The sequence below is a fragment of the Strix aluco genome, chromosome 17, assembly GCF_031877795.1.
Source record: "Strix aluco isolate bStrAlu1 chromosome 17, bStrAlu1.hap1, whole genome shotgun sequence".
NCBI classification, from domain to species: Eukaryota; Metazoa; Chordata; class Aves; order Strigiformes; family Strigidae; genus Strix; species Strix aluco.
The window spans coordinates 11,642,659-11,656,969 of record NC_133947.1 but is presented as its reverse complement, the minus strand read 5'-3'; the positions used below and the strand labels follow the sequence as shown (position 1 = coordinate 11,656,969).

The following is a 14,311-nucleotide window of genomic DNA, read 5'->3' as shown; positions in this document are numbered from 1 at the left end:
ACAACTTTAGGAAGCTGCTTCATTTTTTTTATAATTCCTTTCCTTGGAGCAAGTAACTCCTAATGGCTTCAAGTGTCTTAGTTGTTACAGAACAGGTTTACAAACATCTTGAACCAGGCCTACTCGGGTTGTTTTTTCTTCTGTGCATTCTTTGTCCAGCCATACTGTGAAGCAGGATGGCTGATGTCTCACTGACAGCTCCCTGCCTGTGGAAGGGTAACAGATTACCCATCAGTGCACTTGCTGTCAGCTTCACTGATCTCCCTCAACATCCCTCATTGCTTCCCATCCCGCTGGGCAGTACATAGTATTTTCATAGTGCTGAAACTGTAGAGCCTGAACAGGGAGAATGTAATCTGTAGGGATCTGTTGCAAGTATGAACGAATTTCCATGCATACTGGAACCTACCATCCTAAAATATGGTCACCCGAGGAAAAATGAGATGGCATCTACTGCAGACTATCAAGGAATTGTTCAGGTGCAAGGAGGGATGATTTCAGAGGCCTTAATATACGTTTGCACGCCACTATTTCCAACCTGGCATTAAGTTATTAGTACTGGACCTGGTGCCTTCATTAGCGCAGCTCTGCGTCGTCCTCGGTGCGCTTGACTGCTGTCTTTGAGCAACATCTTCCATTCTGGGCCCAGAATCAAGAAACTAATGTCTCAACAAAGAGCCATCTTGACCTGCTGTTGGACAGGTTTATTTAGAACAACGTTTATTTCCTGCTAATGATGGGAAAGCAGACCCCATCCTGACATTATTTACGTTTCTGAAGACATAATTATTACACAAACAATAGGAGAATTGGGGTGACAGGGAAGGAAGTAGCTGCATGAGATCACTGGGTTAATAAGTTACTTTTTTGAAAACATTTACAGTTGTAACTCTAGCCACGGTGGAGTTCAGAGCCACTGGATGGCACGTTGAATTAAAACATAGTGACAGCCCAATCTGATGCACAGGGATCTCCTTTAACTCTTGCCAAGCAGAGCTGGAGCTTCAGTTTGAACACCTCAAGGCTGAGCAGTAACTGTAGCTGAGCTTTTCAGAGTTCAGTTTTGCTGCCAGGGCTCTGTGTCAAGGAGCTAGACAGCAGCAGCCCACAGCTGCGTTTCTAATGGGTGGTAGATATGTGGATTCATGTCTTGCCTTGCCCTGATCTGAGCTGCGTGTGTGGTTGTGCCATCAGCATCTATTTAGAGGAGGCTGTAATCAATTTACTAAGTTGCCTAAAGGTGCCTTTTGGTGGCCTCATGTTTATTAATCAGGCCCTCAAACAGAATGATGACTTGGCAGAAATTTTGCTATGCTTCGTGATTCGAAAGCCTTAATTAGTAGACAATATGTCCCCAGGATTACAACTGTACTGGTTGTTTTAGTCTTTGTATGTAAAGCAGCCTGAGGTTAAACCACAGAGGTATTTTTTTCTCATTTGGTACACAGACCAGTATTTAGAGAGGGGAGTTAAATTGTGAAGACTGAAGTAAATGAAGTAGTGCATCAGAACTGCATTCCTTTGAACAGGTCTGAGGAGTGTGTGCATCAGTTTCCAGCTGCTCACATCCAGGAATGTCTTCATCACTGTGAAGGGCTTACTGTACAGTTAGATCCACGAGCTCTGAATTACTCTAGACAGAAGCAGGAGGAAAAGAGAATTATGAGAAAACTTTGTGAGCACACACAGAAGTTTTTTCATTCTTTGGAGACTTTTTCTGGCTGACCTTGTTTGTGGAAAGGTAACCAAGTAAAGCATGGCAAAAGAGATGCTGAAATGCCATGCTCTCCCAGCTGAATCCATAGGCACAATTTATATCCCCAGCCCCCTTTTAGTTTAGTATGCACACAGGTCTCTCCACACTCCTTCATGTTGTGCTGACTAGGGTTGGACAGGCTTAATCTCTGTGGGACAGAGGAGCGAGATGAGGTTGTTTCAAACAGGCCAACTGATGTTTGTATGAGTGAAGGTATTCCTGAGGATGGACTGTCTGCTGGCTCTCAGTCCCCCAGGGCTGGCAAGATTTAAGAGTGTAATTCAAGTTCCAGGTGACTACTCTCAGGAGTGAGGGGTAGAGAAAACAGTAAGACTTCCTCTCCTATTCAGTGCAGGGAAAACCTGAAATGTCCCAGAGATTTAGAGGCAGGTTCTGCTCCTGGAGAAAGACTTTGGTCTGTCGGGCACACCGTCTCAGCTTTACAAGGCTGCTTTTGGTTGCTGCAAGCCTGTTCCCAGACATCCACATGCAGCTTCACAGCACTTGTGGTCTATCTGTTCAGACTAACAGGACTTTAGGTACTGGACAAAATTGATGGGGAGTTGTTTTCCCTTAAATTGCAGCAAGCCCCCTTTTTCATGGACAGCAGTGGGAGCTGGGTTCACTGGAGAGCCTTCAAACCGCTTGAGCAGTGCAGAAGCAGCGTGTTATGTACAGAATTGAGCAGGGAATGGTACTCACCAGAGCATGGGGAGATGAAAAAGGGAGAAGTGTTTACATGAGCTTAGCCAGGGTGCTGGGAAAGCCTTCTAACCGACTGCTGTTGATGTCCTGAGGCCTGTGAAAGAAGAGAATAGGACAGTGATGGCATAATTGAGAGAGAAATTCTTTCTTTCCACTGCTATTTTACTGAATTTTGGGGTTGAGAAGACAGCACAGTGATGTGCTACTGTGTGTGGCGTGGGCTGGCTCAGGACGGGCTGTTCCTTATCTGCACCCTACTTGCCAACATAAGGGAAGGGCTGGGTTATGGGGTCAGGCAAGAGCTTTATTCTTTCCCTGAGCATACCTGAAAGATGATACTTAATCCAGTAGCTTCACCTCTGGAAGCCAGACAGCAGAAAGGACTTTGTCTTATTCCTGTGGTGAGCAGATAATGAGCTGATTCCCACCTACCTTTGATTCTGCAGAATGGCTCCCAGGAAGTCCCGTAGTACCATCTGTTGGTGGTAGCGGCTGTCCATCAGGATGCTGTCAGACTGGCGCCTTGTCAGAAATTCGTGCACCCCTTCTCCTGGGCTGCTCTCACTGCTTCTGTTATGCAAAGATGAGAAACATCTTTGTTTCAGAGATGCTTTTTAGTCCCTTGCTCAAAGTTTGGCTCAGGCTGAGCAGCACAGCAAGGGAACCTGCTGGGTATGAGCCTAGGGCCATTCTGCTTAATTTCAGTAAGAAATTGGTCAGCTGTATCTGCTCCTGTGTTAGAAGAGGGATTGGAGCTGGCTCACATCTGACTAATTGGTCTTATTTAGTGGCAGTCACTGATCTATCTAACCAAAGCTACCCGAGTGGTAGTGGAGAGGCTGTTTTCTGTGTTCAAACCAGGCCAGGCATAACTGTTTCCTACCAGTGAATGATCATTGCAACTATTATTTGCAAATATTATTGCTTGTTGATATTATGGTAGAGCTTTCAGCTGATCTGACGCTTATAGCCTTGGAGGAAAGGATTAATTAGGCTGCTTAATGATAGTTACAATTAGGGGGATCCGAGGCACAGGGATGCAGGATGCCCTTCGGGATGTGGAACAGCAGGAGAGATTGCTTCTGTTGCAGTGGAAGGCAGCTATTTCTGCTACATGCATGAAAGAAATTGCCCAGTGTAATAAGCAACACATTAGCCCTAGGATAGCAAAACACTGGCTTACCCAAGCCGCTTGCCAATGATGGTCTGTAGGAATTTACGGGCGGAAATCTGCCCCAGGAATTTCCGGTAGTTGTCAGTGAATATGGCATCAGCATGGCGCTGCATCCTAGGGGTGAAAGACAAGCACAAGGTGAGCTCTCTGAGCTAGCAGTGAACATTCTAGGTGAGAAATAGGTGTTTCAGATGACAAAATACACCAGATGTAATACTGCTGATATCAGGGGCAGGTAACCATAGCAAGTGCCTTTTGGTATTGGACTGCGTTAGTGTTGGAGGGTAAAAGGATTTGAGGGAGCTCAGTCCTGATGCAGGAGGCAAAAGAAAATGTCTGTTAATCAGTATCTACACTAAAGCAAGTAAAGAGAAGTGCCTGCAAACCAACAGTGAGGTCAGAGAACCAGTGGAAAGGAGGAGGAGACCCACAGGCTGGGAGAGGGCAGAGCTGTGGCTGGGACATTCCTGTGCTCTGCTGCAGCACCATCACCTCCTGGGAGGGCTGTGTTTGGGACAGGGTGACAGGAGCCTCCAGCAGGTCTCCAGCCTGTGGGTAGACCCAGGCTTCCACGGGTAAGGGAAATGCAAGCCACTTGGCTGGTCCCACTGTTGTAAGGATGAGTCCTCTGTGCTTCAGACAGGCAAAATCATCCTCCATCTCCTGGCAGGGGTGGAAAGAAGAGGCTCTAACAACTGTGTGGATGGATGCCCAAAGCTCGGTGGAAAATTCTGCTCCCTGCAGGAGCCCTGGGCCTGTGACCCTGCTCCTGTCAGTACCTCCCTGCTGCTGGGGGACAGCAGGAAGCGGCCCTGGACGTGGGTGATGGTGAGAGCTGGCACGGTACCAACCTTCTGCTCCGGTTGCAGGGCTCAGATGGGTTCTCCCCCTGGAGCCTGGACTTTGTGGTGCTGGTGGGACTGAGTGACCTGCTGGTCTGCTCCTGGGCTGGGGGAAGATCGTACCCAGCGTACTCTTGCTGCAGCGGGGCTGAGAGATGAGGTACAAACCTTTTCTCAGCTGAGTCTGTTAACAAACCCTCCTCCTCCTCCTGTTCCTCTGCTGAGGGGTTGTGGCTCTGTGATGGGCTGCTGTGCTGTAGCTGGAAATTCATGGCCTTGCCAGCAACTGGCCCTGGACTGTACCTGCAAGACGGAGCCAAGGCATACCACAAGACGTGCTCAGTTGCCAGTCAGAGATCAGTCTTCTTGACCACTACTCCCTGTTGTCCTGCTTTTTCTTTCTCCTTTTGCCATCCCCATCTCATCAGTAACGCAAGTGTTGTCTGTAACTCTCCCCAGCTAGATGCTATTTCAGCAGTAAAAAGATGGTTGATAGAGCTACCTCAAACACACGTGCCCCTCGCTGAGCTCCCAGTATCCTTGAGCAAAATTCCAGCAATTGTGGTATCGTTTGGCCATGGCTTCGGCACAAGGCTAAAGCATGTTGTATGGGACACTGCAAATCCACATTATAGAACGCAGTGCTCAATTTTGTGCTTCCATCGATTTGTAGTAGTAGGAAATAATATTACAAATTCTAACAGTCCACAAGGAAATACTTGAAATATTAACAGACAGCTGTTGAATTCATGTACTAGAATATCTGCAGTTCTGACTTCAATGCAGGTGGCCTGCAGGCACAAATTTTAACCAGTGATGGAGCTGGACGGGCCGCCTGCTCTGGAAATTGCCAGATTTCCCTTTATAGAACCCAGTGTTCAATTCTAAAACTAACTGGGCTGAAATATTCCCTCAGGTGCCTGCCTTCTTTGGAAATCACCCCCAGACTAGCAGTGTACCCAGAAAATTAAGCCAGGGCAAAGAAACAGGCTTACCACGGCACATACATCTGGCTTTCAGAAGCACTGGCAGCCTTAATTTGGCACGTGCTTATTTTGCACAAGGTCAGAGATGAGGCAGGGAGTGACAGTGTGGATAAAACACTCAGCAGGTTACCTGAGAGCTGGGTAGAGAGGAGAGGAGATGGAGCATGCGACTAAATGCAGGAACAGGAGCAGGGTGGCCTTATCCAACATCTTCCAGCCTTTGGAGTCACCTGAAAGGCAGAGCAGTCTGAGTCAGCAGCAGTGAGATGCTCCGGGCCAGGAGGGGAGGCCAAGTACCACCTTTGTGTTCTTGGTCCCTCTGCTCATTTATCAGCACAAACGAACTGGAAACATGCCTCCGTGTTCATGGTTATGGTGTTTCCCGGTGCAGTGGTGTCTTGATGTGGCAAAGTCTTCCCCAGGGAGTGCAATTCCTGGAGGCAGAGGCTGTGTGTGACCCCACAGGGAGCTGGTGTCTCCCTTGGGTTGGAAAGCAGGGCTGATCAGCAGCGCTTCACGCTGTGGGACCCCTTATTGACCTGTCCCGCTGCTGTGGTTGAAGGAGAGCTCTCAGGCTGGGGTGAGCCCCAGGGACCACTGCATGGGCTGGAAAAGCACCTGGATGCTGGAGGGCAGCAGTTAGCAGGGGCTGCCAAAAGCAACCTCACGACCTGCACAGGACCATCAACAACCAGCCCCTGGGACCTCTCCTGCCCTCCGCTCTCATGGGGACGTGTGTCTGCTCACATGGCTGTGCAGCACAGGTCTGTGCTTAACAGCTGACTGGGCTGCCTTGCTGGCTGTCCAGAGACTGGGGAGAAACAGGGAAATCCAAATAAAATTCCTGGGCAGAGGGGTAATACTGGCCCAGAGGTAATCCTGGCAAACCCATTTATCAAAGGCAACAGTGCTGAGCTTGGTTAGCCAAACAAAACACAGACTGTTCCTTCAGTCATTGTGCTTGGGAGAGCGGGGATGGACTGAAATACATCTCTTTGGGAGAGCTGAACTGCTGCTGTGTCGAGAGCAGCCCCCCTGCCGCTCAGAGAGGCGCCTACGCTGCTCTGAGCACCGGCTTTGGTGGAAGGGGAGATGGACTTGAGCCGTGTGTGTCTGCCCTCGGACAGACGGCTGCGGTGCTTCGTGTCCTGGGGCTGGCTGAAGTGCTGCGAATGACTCAGGACAGTCGTCTGAGGCTGCCCTCCTCGGGAACTGAATGCAATGCTTTTGTCATTGGAAGCGAGGGACAGTAGGAAGGTATTTCAGTGAACGTTCTTCCTGAGTTTTGATTGAAAGCGATTGATCTTTTGCTCAAAAAAGATTCTTTAAGAATGTGGATAGAAATCTTTAAAATACCAAGTTTCCCGTTTCCCTGTTCCCTGTCTTATTTTACACAAGAAAAGAGCACAATGATGTTTGATCTCCACAAGAGGAAAAAAAACCCTTCCAAATGTATGACAATACTTTCTTGCACAAATGGAAAGGGTTTGGTTGGGCTTCTAATTGCCCAAGTGAACTTTTCAAACAGCGGGTTTTACTGACGGTGGTGGTAGGAGGGGGCCCCTTCTGATGGAGAATATCAGCAGTGAGCTGATTTATTGTTCAGACGTAGCTGCCCACTCTCCTGACTGTAGATCACCATAGTGAGGGGGAGGCTAGTTAAAGACTGGTGGTCTTGCAAGTGGGTCCAATCTTGATACCGTGGAAGTTAATAACAGAATTAGTGGCAGTGTCAGAACTGCAAGGACAGACATGGGAAAAGATGGTGCACTAAGAAATGGTGTTTCTTATCACAAACCCACTCTCAGCCCAGTCCCTGTTTCCAGCTGCTTGTGCCGGGGGACCAGCAGTTTCCCCAGGTGCTTCCCCAGGAGCAGCGCCGTTGCTCCTGGCTCTAGCAGAGCTTCTTGTGAACTCATGAGTGGCATCCCCTACCTCTGATACCTGGTCTTTTACGAATCGCTCTGGCCCCTCAGAGAGCCGAGGAATTCTCAGAAGAAGTAAAAAAGTGACTTTGACTTACAGGGCTTCTGGTTTTAGAGCAAATTTCCTGCATGCTTTTTTTTTTCAGTTGAACGAAAAAGGCATGCCTCTTTTGTGCTTCTCCCCTAAATACCTCCAAGACAAATCCCAAATCAGATCTTTCTACATAGAGGAAATGATCTAAAGCATCTGTGAGGGGGTACCAGAAGACTGGCACCAGCATCTATAGAAAGTGCCAATCAGGAGATTAAATCTGTGCCAGGAAAGCTGCTATGTGAGCTGAGAAGTATCAATGTAAATGAAAACCTAGCCCAATGTTGTCTGCTTTCCTTTTTTCTTCCTAGGATACAGCCCTGATTACCACTTTCTTTTTGTACCTGGCTTCTCTTCTTTGAATGCTAGCTTCTTCTGCAGAATCACTTTTTGTCCCTCTGAGATTTTTTTTTTCATTCTCTATTAGTTTCTTTGCAATATATTTTGTTTGCTTCTGGCTTTGCCTTTCTTCCCCCGTCTTGCTTTGTCTTCTCTCCCTTAACTACAGTCTGCTTCTCATCCTAGTTTTTTGGGTATTTCTGTCTCCCTTTTTCTCTTGGGAAGCAGTCTGAAATGAAAGTCTTACACCCCTTCCTAGAAGTGTCTGCTATTTCAGAGAAGCTGGGGAATTGAAGTGTCACCCTGCATACAGGCAGCTTGACAGCTCTGCAAAACCTTGTCACCTTCAAAATTCTCCTGAGGTGAGAGACACCTTACTTTCCATTCTGGCAGCATGTGAAAAAATGATTAATAAATAAATTCCCCTTAAGATGAAGAGCTTTCAGCAGATAAAGCGTAATAGCTTCATTCCATCCTGTGCAACACTAACAGCAGCATTGTGACAGTGATGTTGGAGAGATGGGGTAACTGTCTCTTACTGTTTCTGAAACCTTAACCTGATCAGTCTTAAAAATACCATTATGTAGATGAAACGGAGCTTTTACCATGCCTGCTGTTTTATAAAGTTCAGACTTTTATACTATGAAATACTATGTTAGAAAAGCAGAAATCCTTTTAAGTGCCTTACTCTGCCTCGTTGTAGCTGGCTTTGCATTATCTGTAACAACCCGTTGCGTTTCTCCTCACACTTTGGTTTGGCTTAAACACAGTTTTATTGATGAGTGAGTAAAAAGAACTCGCATCAGTATAGCAAAAGAGGAAAACTGTGCTACAGCCAGTAAACATCCAACATGTTTTTACAAGGCTCATCTATATTATTGATTTGCATTTATCCTATAGTTCAATTATTGTTTCATTCTGTAACTTGGTACAAAAATATCTTGTATGGTGCAAAGGATATTGTACCTGGCAAAGCTAATTACTGATACCTGCTTTGATTGCATTTCAGTGTAATTTAATTGTCTCCAATTTCTGAATAGACATTATCTTGTTAAATGCACATACAGAGACTCACACTTACCGTTCCCTTAGAAAACAAGTGCTTCCTAGATCAGCTCCTGCCCAGGTGTTCCCTTCCCCTGTTGCAAATACAACTTCTTCTCTAGAGCTGCTTCTGTGAGCCCTGCTGGGTCCGTCCCCTCCGCACGGTGCCTGGGCAGGACGTGGGACGCTGCGGAGCAGGGAGGACACTCTCGGATCTCCCCCCGGCTGTCCTCTGGCTGCCAGGGAGGTGCATCTCCTCTTTTTATACCTGTGCTCCCTCAGGAGTCCTGTGGGCTTCTACGCGTCAGAGAATCAATTATCCTCCTGAATTTCAAAGGCTGTGTTTAGCATCCTCTTTTTTGTGTGTGTGCAAGGACGCAGGCAGGGAGGTTGTGGGGAGAGGGTTATGCCTGTAGTCGAGGGTCATTTGCATCCTTTATTGTTCAGAGAGTGGAGGGCAAATAATAACAACGATAGTCTGGCAGAGTGAATGACAAATTTGCTTTGCAAGGTAAACTTCTCTTTCCCTTTGCAATTGCATTTTTTCCTTCTACTCCACAATGAGTGTGAGTTAACCATTAATACTTTCTCACACCGCCTGCTCAGGAGGGTTTATCTTTTTGCTATTTTCTTTTACTTTGATTATCAGCCTTTTCCTCCTTCTGCTTTGTTACTCACACCTGCTAGCGTTAGCGGGGCAGTTCATGCTTCAGTCCCTCGCAAACATCACAGCTTCACATCAAGCACACAAAGCAGCTGGAGAGCACTGCTCCGTTCATGTGCTCTGGAAAAAGGCAAGGGTCTTCCCTGGGGTGCTGCATGCGCTGGCAGCTGTTTTCATTCCTGGAACAAGGTTTATGAAAGCCCCATTAAAAAGAACACATAGCCTTGGTGCCAAGAAGACCAGGACAGTTCAGAGGAGTTAAAAATGAGGTGCCAGCATGAGCTCCACCTGCCAGATTTTTCGTATTGACTTTATAATGCCCAGAATTGATGGGGACCCAGACCTTCCTGTCTCAGGGCTTGTGTGACTCGATGCTGGTAAGAAGTTTCAGCAGTTGAGATGACTCATATCTGCCTGCTGCTGAATACCTTCACCTTGCACCACAGCACTCATCACCGCTATCCGTGGCAGAGAGGGATTGTAGGGAAGGACAGTGCATCTGGTGTGCACATGGGTGCCTGTGTGTGCAGGGGGTCAAAAGCATTCAGTGCTGGTCTAACTCTGCCATTGCCCCTTTGCTTCTTGCTGAGGTGAGAGATCAGCACTGTGATTATGGCTCACTTCTTAGTGAAGCAATATCCTCCTTCCAGACTGTGGGCTCTCAGTAAGCAGTAACCCAACAGTTGGAAAGGCTTGAGTAAGCTCAGCACACCAAATGACTCTAGTGTTAAATAACTGTCGCTCTATACCTAGACAGATGAGCACCAACACCCTGGGGTTCTCCCTGCTTTGAGTGCTCATGTACCCTTTGGTATCAAATCAGGACCAGTCCACTTTGCAGAGAAATCATGAGAAAGAATTGAACAAAGCAGGAGCTTGAGCTGACCCTAAACTAAGCAGCTGACCACGGCCCTTCTAATGGAATCCAGAAACACAACAACAATGTGAGGAGAAGCAAGAACTACTACCTTCCTCCAGCTGTAAAAACAAATGGCACCAGCCTGTTCATGGGGAGAGGATCTGCTATGCAAATCAGGCAGGTATATCATTTGTATCATCTACTCGTGAACACTGGAGAAGGGGATGTCTGGGTAGCACAGAGCAGGTTTTCCAAAATCCCTGTACGGGTGCACACAGCTGTGTGCTATCTCTGCAAACTGCAAAGGGATTTTTGTTTGCTTTTTTGAAACAATCTGTTCATGTTCTCTCATGTGTGAGGCCGGTTGTACCAATTTTTCAGCATGACTTATTTTTCTTCCACTGTCTTGGTGCTACACTGGCTGAACAGATGGATCAGACCGTGTTGTTAAACCAGTTGAGAGCCAACACTATTTCAAGGTGTTATCCTGTAGTGTGGTTTTGAACTAATTCACTATCCGCCTGGCCCACTGCCTTACACAGAGCTGCTGTAAGATACCGGGCAATATCTCAGATCAAGGAGAATCAGTCTGTAATTGACTTGTTTATAGCTGCCTGCTGCCCAGCTTGGATTAGGAGGGCTGTGATTCACATCCATATCTCAAGTGTTCTGCTTTCAAAGTAGGCTATATAAAGCTCCATCGTCCTAGGGGTTTCCTTGTGCTGCCTGGGTTGGGTTCCTGTCATGCACAGCTGGACCCAGCAAGACTCACACAACAACAAGCTCTCTTTATGACTTCAGCTTAATTGCAGGAGGCAGCAGAAATTTCTAAACTCCCTCCAGGCTCTGTCGAGTGTATCCAGTTTAGGAGTTCTGAAATAGTGTCTATTTATGAGCAGCTTTTCTGTCCTTGGGATTTCCTGTCCCAGCTTTAGTCAAAACCTTCGTATCTTCCCAAGATGCAGAAGGGTCATTTGTGGAGCTCCTCTGCCAGACTCCTTGAGCTCTCCCTCCGGCTAGCGAGGCCGCCTCCCCTGCAGCAGCCATGGCTGTGATCCCCACTGCTGCCGGCAGGTCAGCCTCAGCTTGAGTCCGACGATGGGTCCTCTGCCTGCTAACATCTCTGGATAAAGATGCTACAGACTGTGATAGGGTCCGGTGTTGTTTGGAGCCAGTTTTGCATCCATCCGTGTTGCAGTGTACATTTGAGCTGGCAACTGTGGTCTTTGTTCTCATGGTCATTTTTTAGTAGGGTAGTCAGGCAGGCAGAGCTGGTAGCCCCTGCACACGCAGGAGGGTGGCTCTGGCTGCAGTTCTGCACTCCTGACAGCCCGAGAGCTGCTCTGTGCATATCAGTGGCGTTCAAAGTCTAAACATACTGGTTGTGTGACAGTATTCCTCATGGGAACTTCGTTTTAGGGGTAGTATCAATAATAATTTGGCACAACAGATGACAAACTTGTTTTGCAAAACAAACAGCTTTTTCTCTTTAGAATATCTCTTGTTTTGTCCCTAGAACCTTCCCGGTTTCTCCCCACCTCTCCTCCCTACTGCAGCTGGCTCCCAAAACATGAGGAATGTAACACTCGAATTACCTCCCACAGATCATCACTTCAGGTTAGCAACACGCAGTGGGTAACTGTCCATTTGTCCCCTAAACCCAAGCCTACACCAGTGCAAGCCAGATGGAGTCTACAGCCAGGTATGAGCTGCCGCAGGTACCTTCTGCAGCTGGAACTGCCGGATTTTGGAGTCACATCCATGCAGACCTAACCTCCCCAGGGTCCTTGGGTGAAGCGCATGCCAGCTAGTTTTATTTCAGTGCCAATCCTTCGCTGACAAAGGACACAGCATTAGGATCCTGCAGCAATTTCCCAGATATTGATTTCCTCTTAGCTTTACCTCCTCCGGTCTCCATGCCATGCTTTAAAAAATTGCCTCTGTCTATTCCAGGTGCACAACATACAGCTTCAGATAAGCTGAGGAGTATGTGAAATGGTCCTGCTCACCTTGTGAGGTTGAAACTAATGACAGTAAGAAGTAACTCATCAAATGACAAAAAAAGCTTTTCTGCACTTCTCCAAAATGGCACAGACAGTGGCTGTTGGTCCCCAGTTTCTCCAATCTCCACCACTTCTGAGAGAGCCCCACACAACTGTTCTCCCTGGTTTTCTTTTACTTCAGAGATGTGGTGGTAACTTATCGCAAATGCCCTAATGGTAAATTAAACAGAACTGCCTAAGATTAGAGGTTATATTTTTTGCCTAGGTTTGCTATCTTAGAGGTAGGATGGAACACATTTTGGTTCAAATGTTTTATCCCAAGTGGTAGAACTAAGGCACACTATAAGTAAGTTGATCATCAGTCATTTAATTACATTGTCCATTATTGCTACATACACAGTAACTTTCATTCCTAAGTTTTTTGCAAAAATGCAATCATTGCTGTGGATGGCAAGCAACCAAAATGAGATGAGAAAGACAAGATTTGGCCTGTGTTGCCAGTTTCTTCTAAAGAAGAAGCAAAGGACCCAAAACTTAAACCCAGCAGGTGTGGTGAGACTTGCCATTAGAAAATCATACGAGACTTGGCTTCTCCACCTTGAAAGGATAAAGTGCTGGGATTTGGATCTTCAGATCCTCCAGACTCAATCCTTTGAACATCAATAGATTACCTAAGGAGAATTTTCCCTTGAGGAATTCAGATTGGTAGGAAGCTGAATACAAACATCAAAATAATCTCAAGGAAGGAGTCCCTCTGGATGAGAGCCCAGTTTGAACTATGAGTCTGAAGCAAGGGATCAGATTAAAACCAGACAAAATAAATCAGTAATTTAAAATGTGCAAGAAGTGCTATCAGAAAGGACTGTCTCATAGCATTAAAAGCCTGCTTGAAAAGCCTACTTAATCTTCAAACATTAATGTATCACCGAGACTACAATAGAGCAAATGGCACCAGCCTGCAAGATGTATATCTGTCAGGAGGCCTGATGAGCTCGGTGGGTGAGATCCATTTATAGAGCCCGTACCTGCCTGGCTCTGTTTATTTCCTAGCAGAGTTGCTGGAGTGTTTCAGCATCGTCCAAGTGAACTGCCAAGATGTCAGCATGTTGCACTCAGCTGTAGGTTTGAGAAGTACCGGTTCCTGAATTTCTGGCTCTCTAAATACTATCTCCTTCCTCTTCCAACCCCGGCAGACAGAGCTTGGACGCCAGCAGTGAAAGTCGGTAATTAAGGAGTTCATCTTTGGTCTTAGCACTCTCATTTCAGTTAGGAAAGGAGCCTTGACTAGAAGGTTACACAGCACATTGCAGCTAGAACCAATGAACAGGGCTTCAATCCTAAACCTGTCACCGACTTGCAGCGACCAGGCTCACAAAAGTCCTTTGGCTGCTGGTGCCCCACTTGAGGACCCTACTCCTGATGTTTGGAAGCTCTGAGACCTTCATACTCCGGGATGGAGAGGCAGCGTAGGAAGGGGTCTGTGAATCTCTGTGCAGAGGGCCCTAGTGACTACCCCAACGACAGCCCTTCCCCTCAAAGCAGGCTGTGAATTAGTCTACATATTTTCTGTGACTTCGTTTCCCATCAGAATCCAAATGTCGCTGTTACTGCTCTCCTTGGGAAAGTCCTTTGAAAGCTTCTGACAGAAAACAGAATTTGAGGAAGATGTGTCACTGGTATCATGAAAGTAAAATGTAGTTTATGGAGAGGGAGTGAGGAGGGCTACATTTCCAGTAAGGGCTGAAAAATGAAAGCAGTTGTTACTAATTTTTTCGTGCTGAATAATAATATGCAACCTGAGGATGAGAAGACCTTGGTGCACAAGGATGTGGTACATGTACCATGAATGGTAATAAATAGGTCTCACTGCAAAGACATGCAGGAAATACTGCAATGCAAACCAAAGGAGAAATGTAGAAAGGG

The 14,311-nt window shown here is 46.9% G+C and overlaps 1 protein-coding gene across 1 annotated transcript; it reads right to left on the bottom strand.

Annotated features, from left to right (window-relative positions):
* Window positions 1–2,377: 2,377 nt before the first annotated feature.
* GHRH (growth hormone releasing hormone) lies at window positions 2,378–9,115 on the bottom strand. The gene is given in 7 exon segments (XM_074843222.1): window positions 2,378–2,555; window positions 2,894–3,031; window positions 3,645–3,749; window positions 4,646–4,780; window positions 5,594–5,693; window positions 8,900–9,001; window positions 9,049–9,115. Coding segments are annotated over 7 exon segments (711 nt in total). The 3' UTR covers window positions 2,378–2,491.
* Window positions 9,116–14,311: the final 5,196 nt, after the last annotated feature.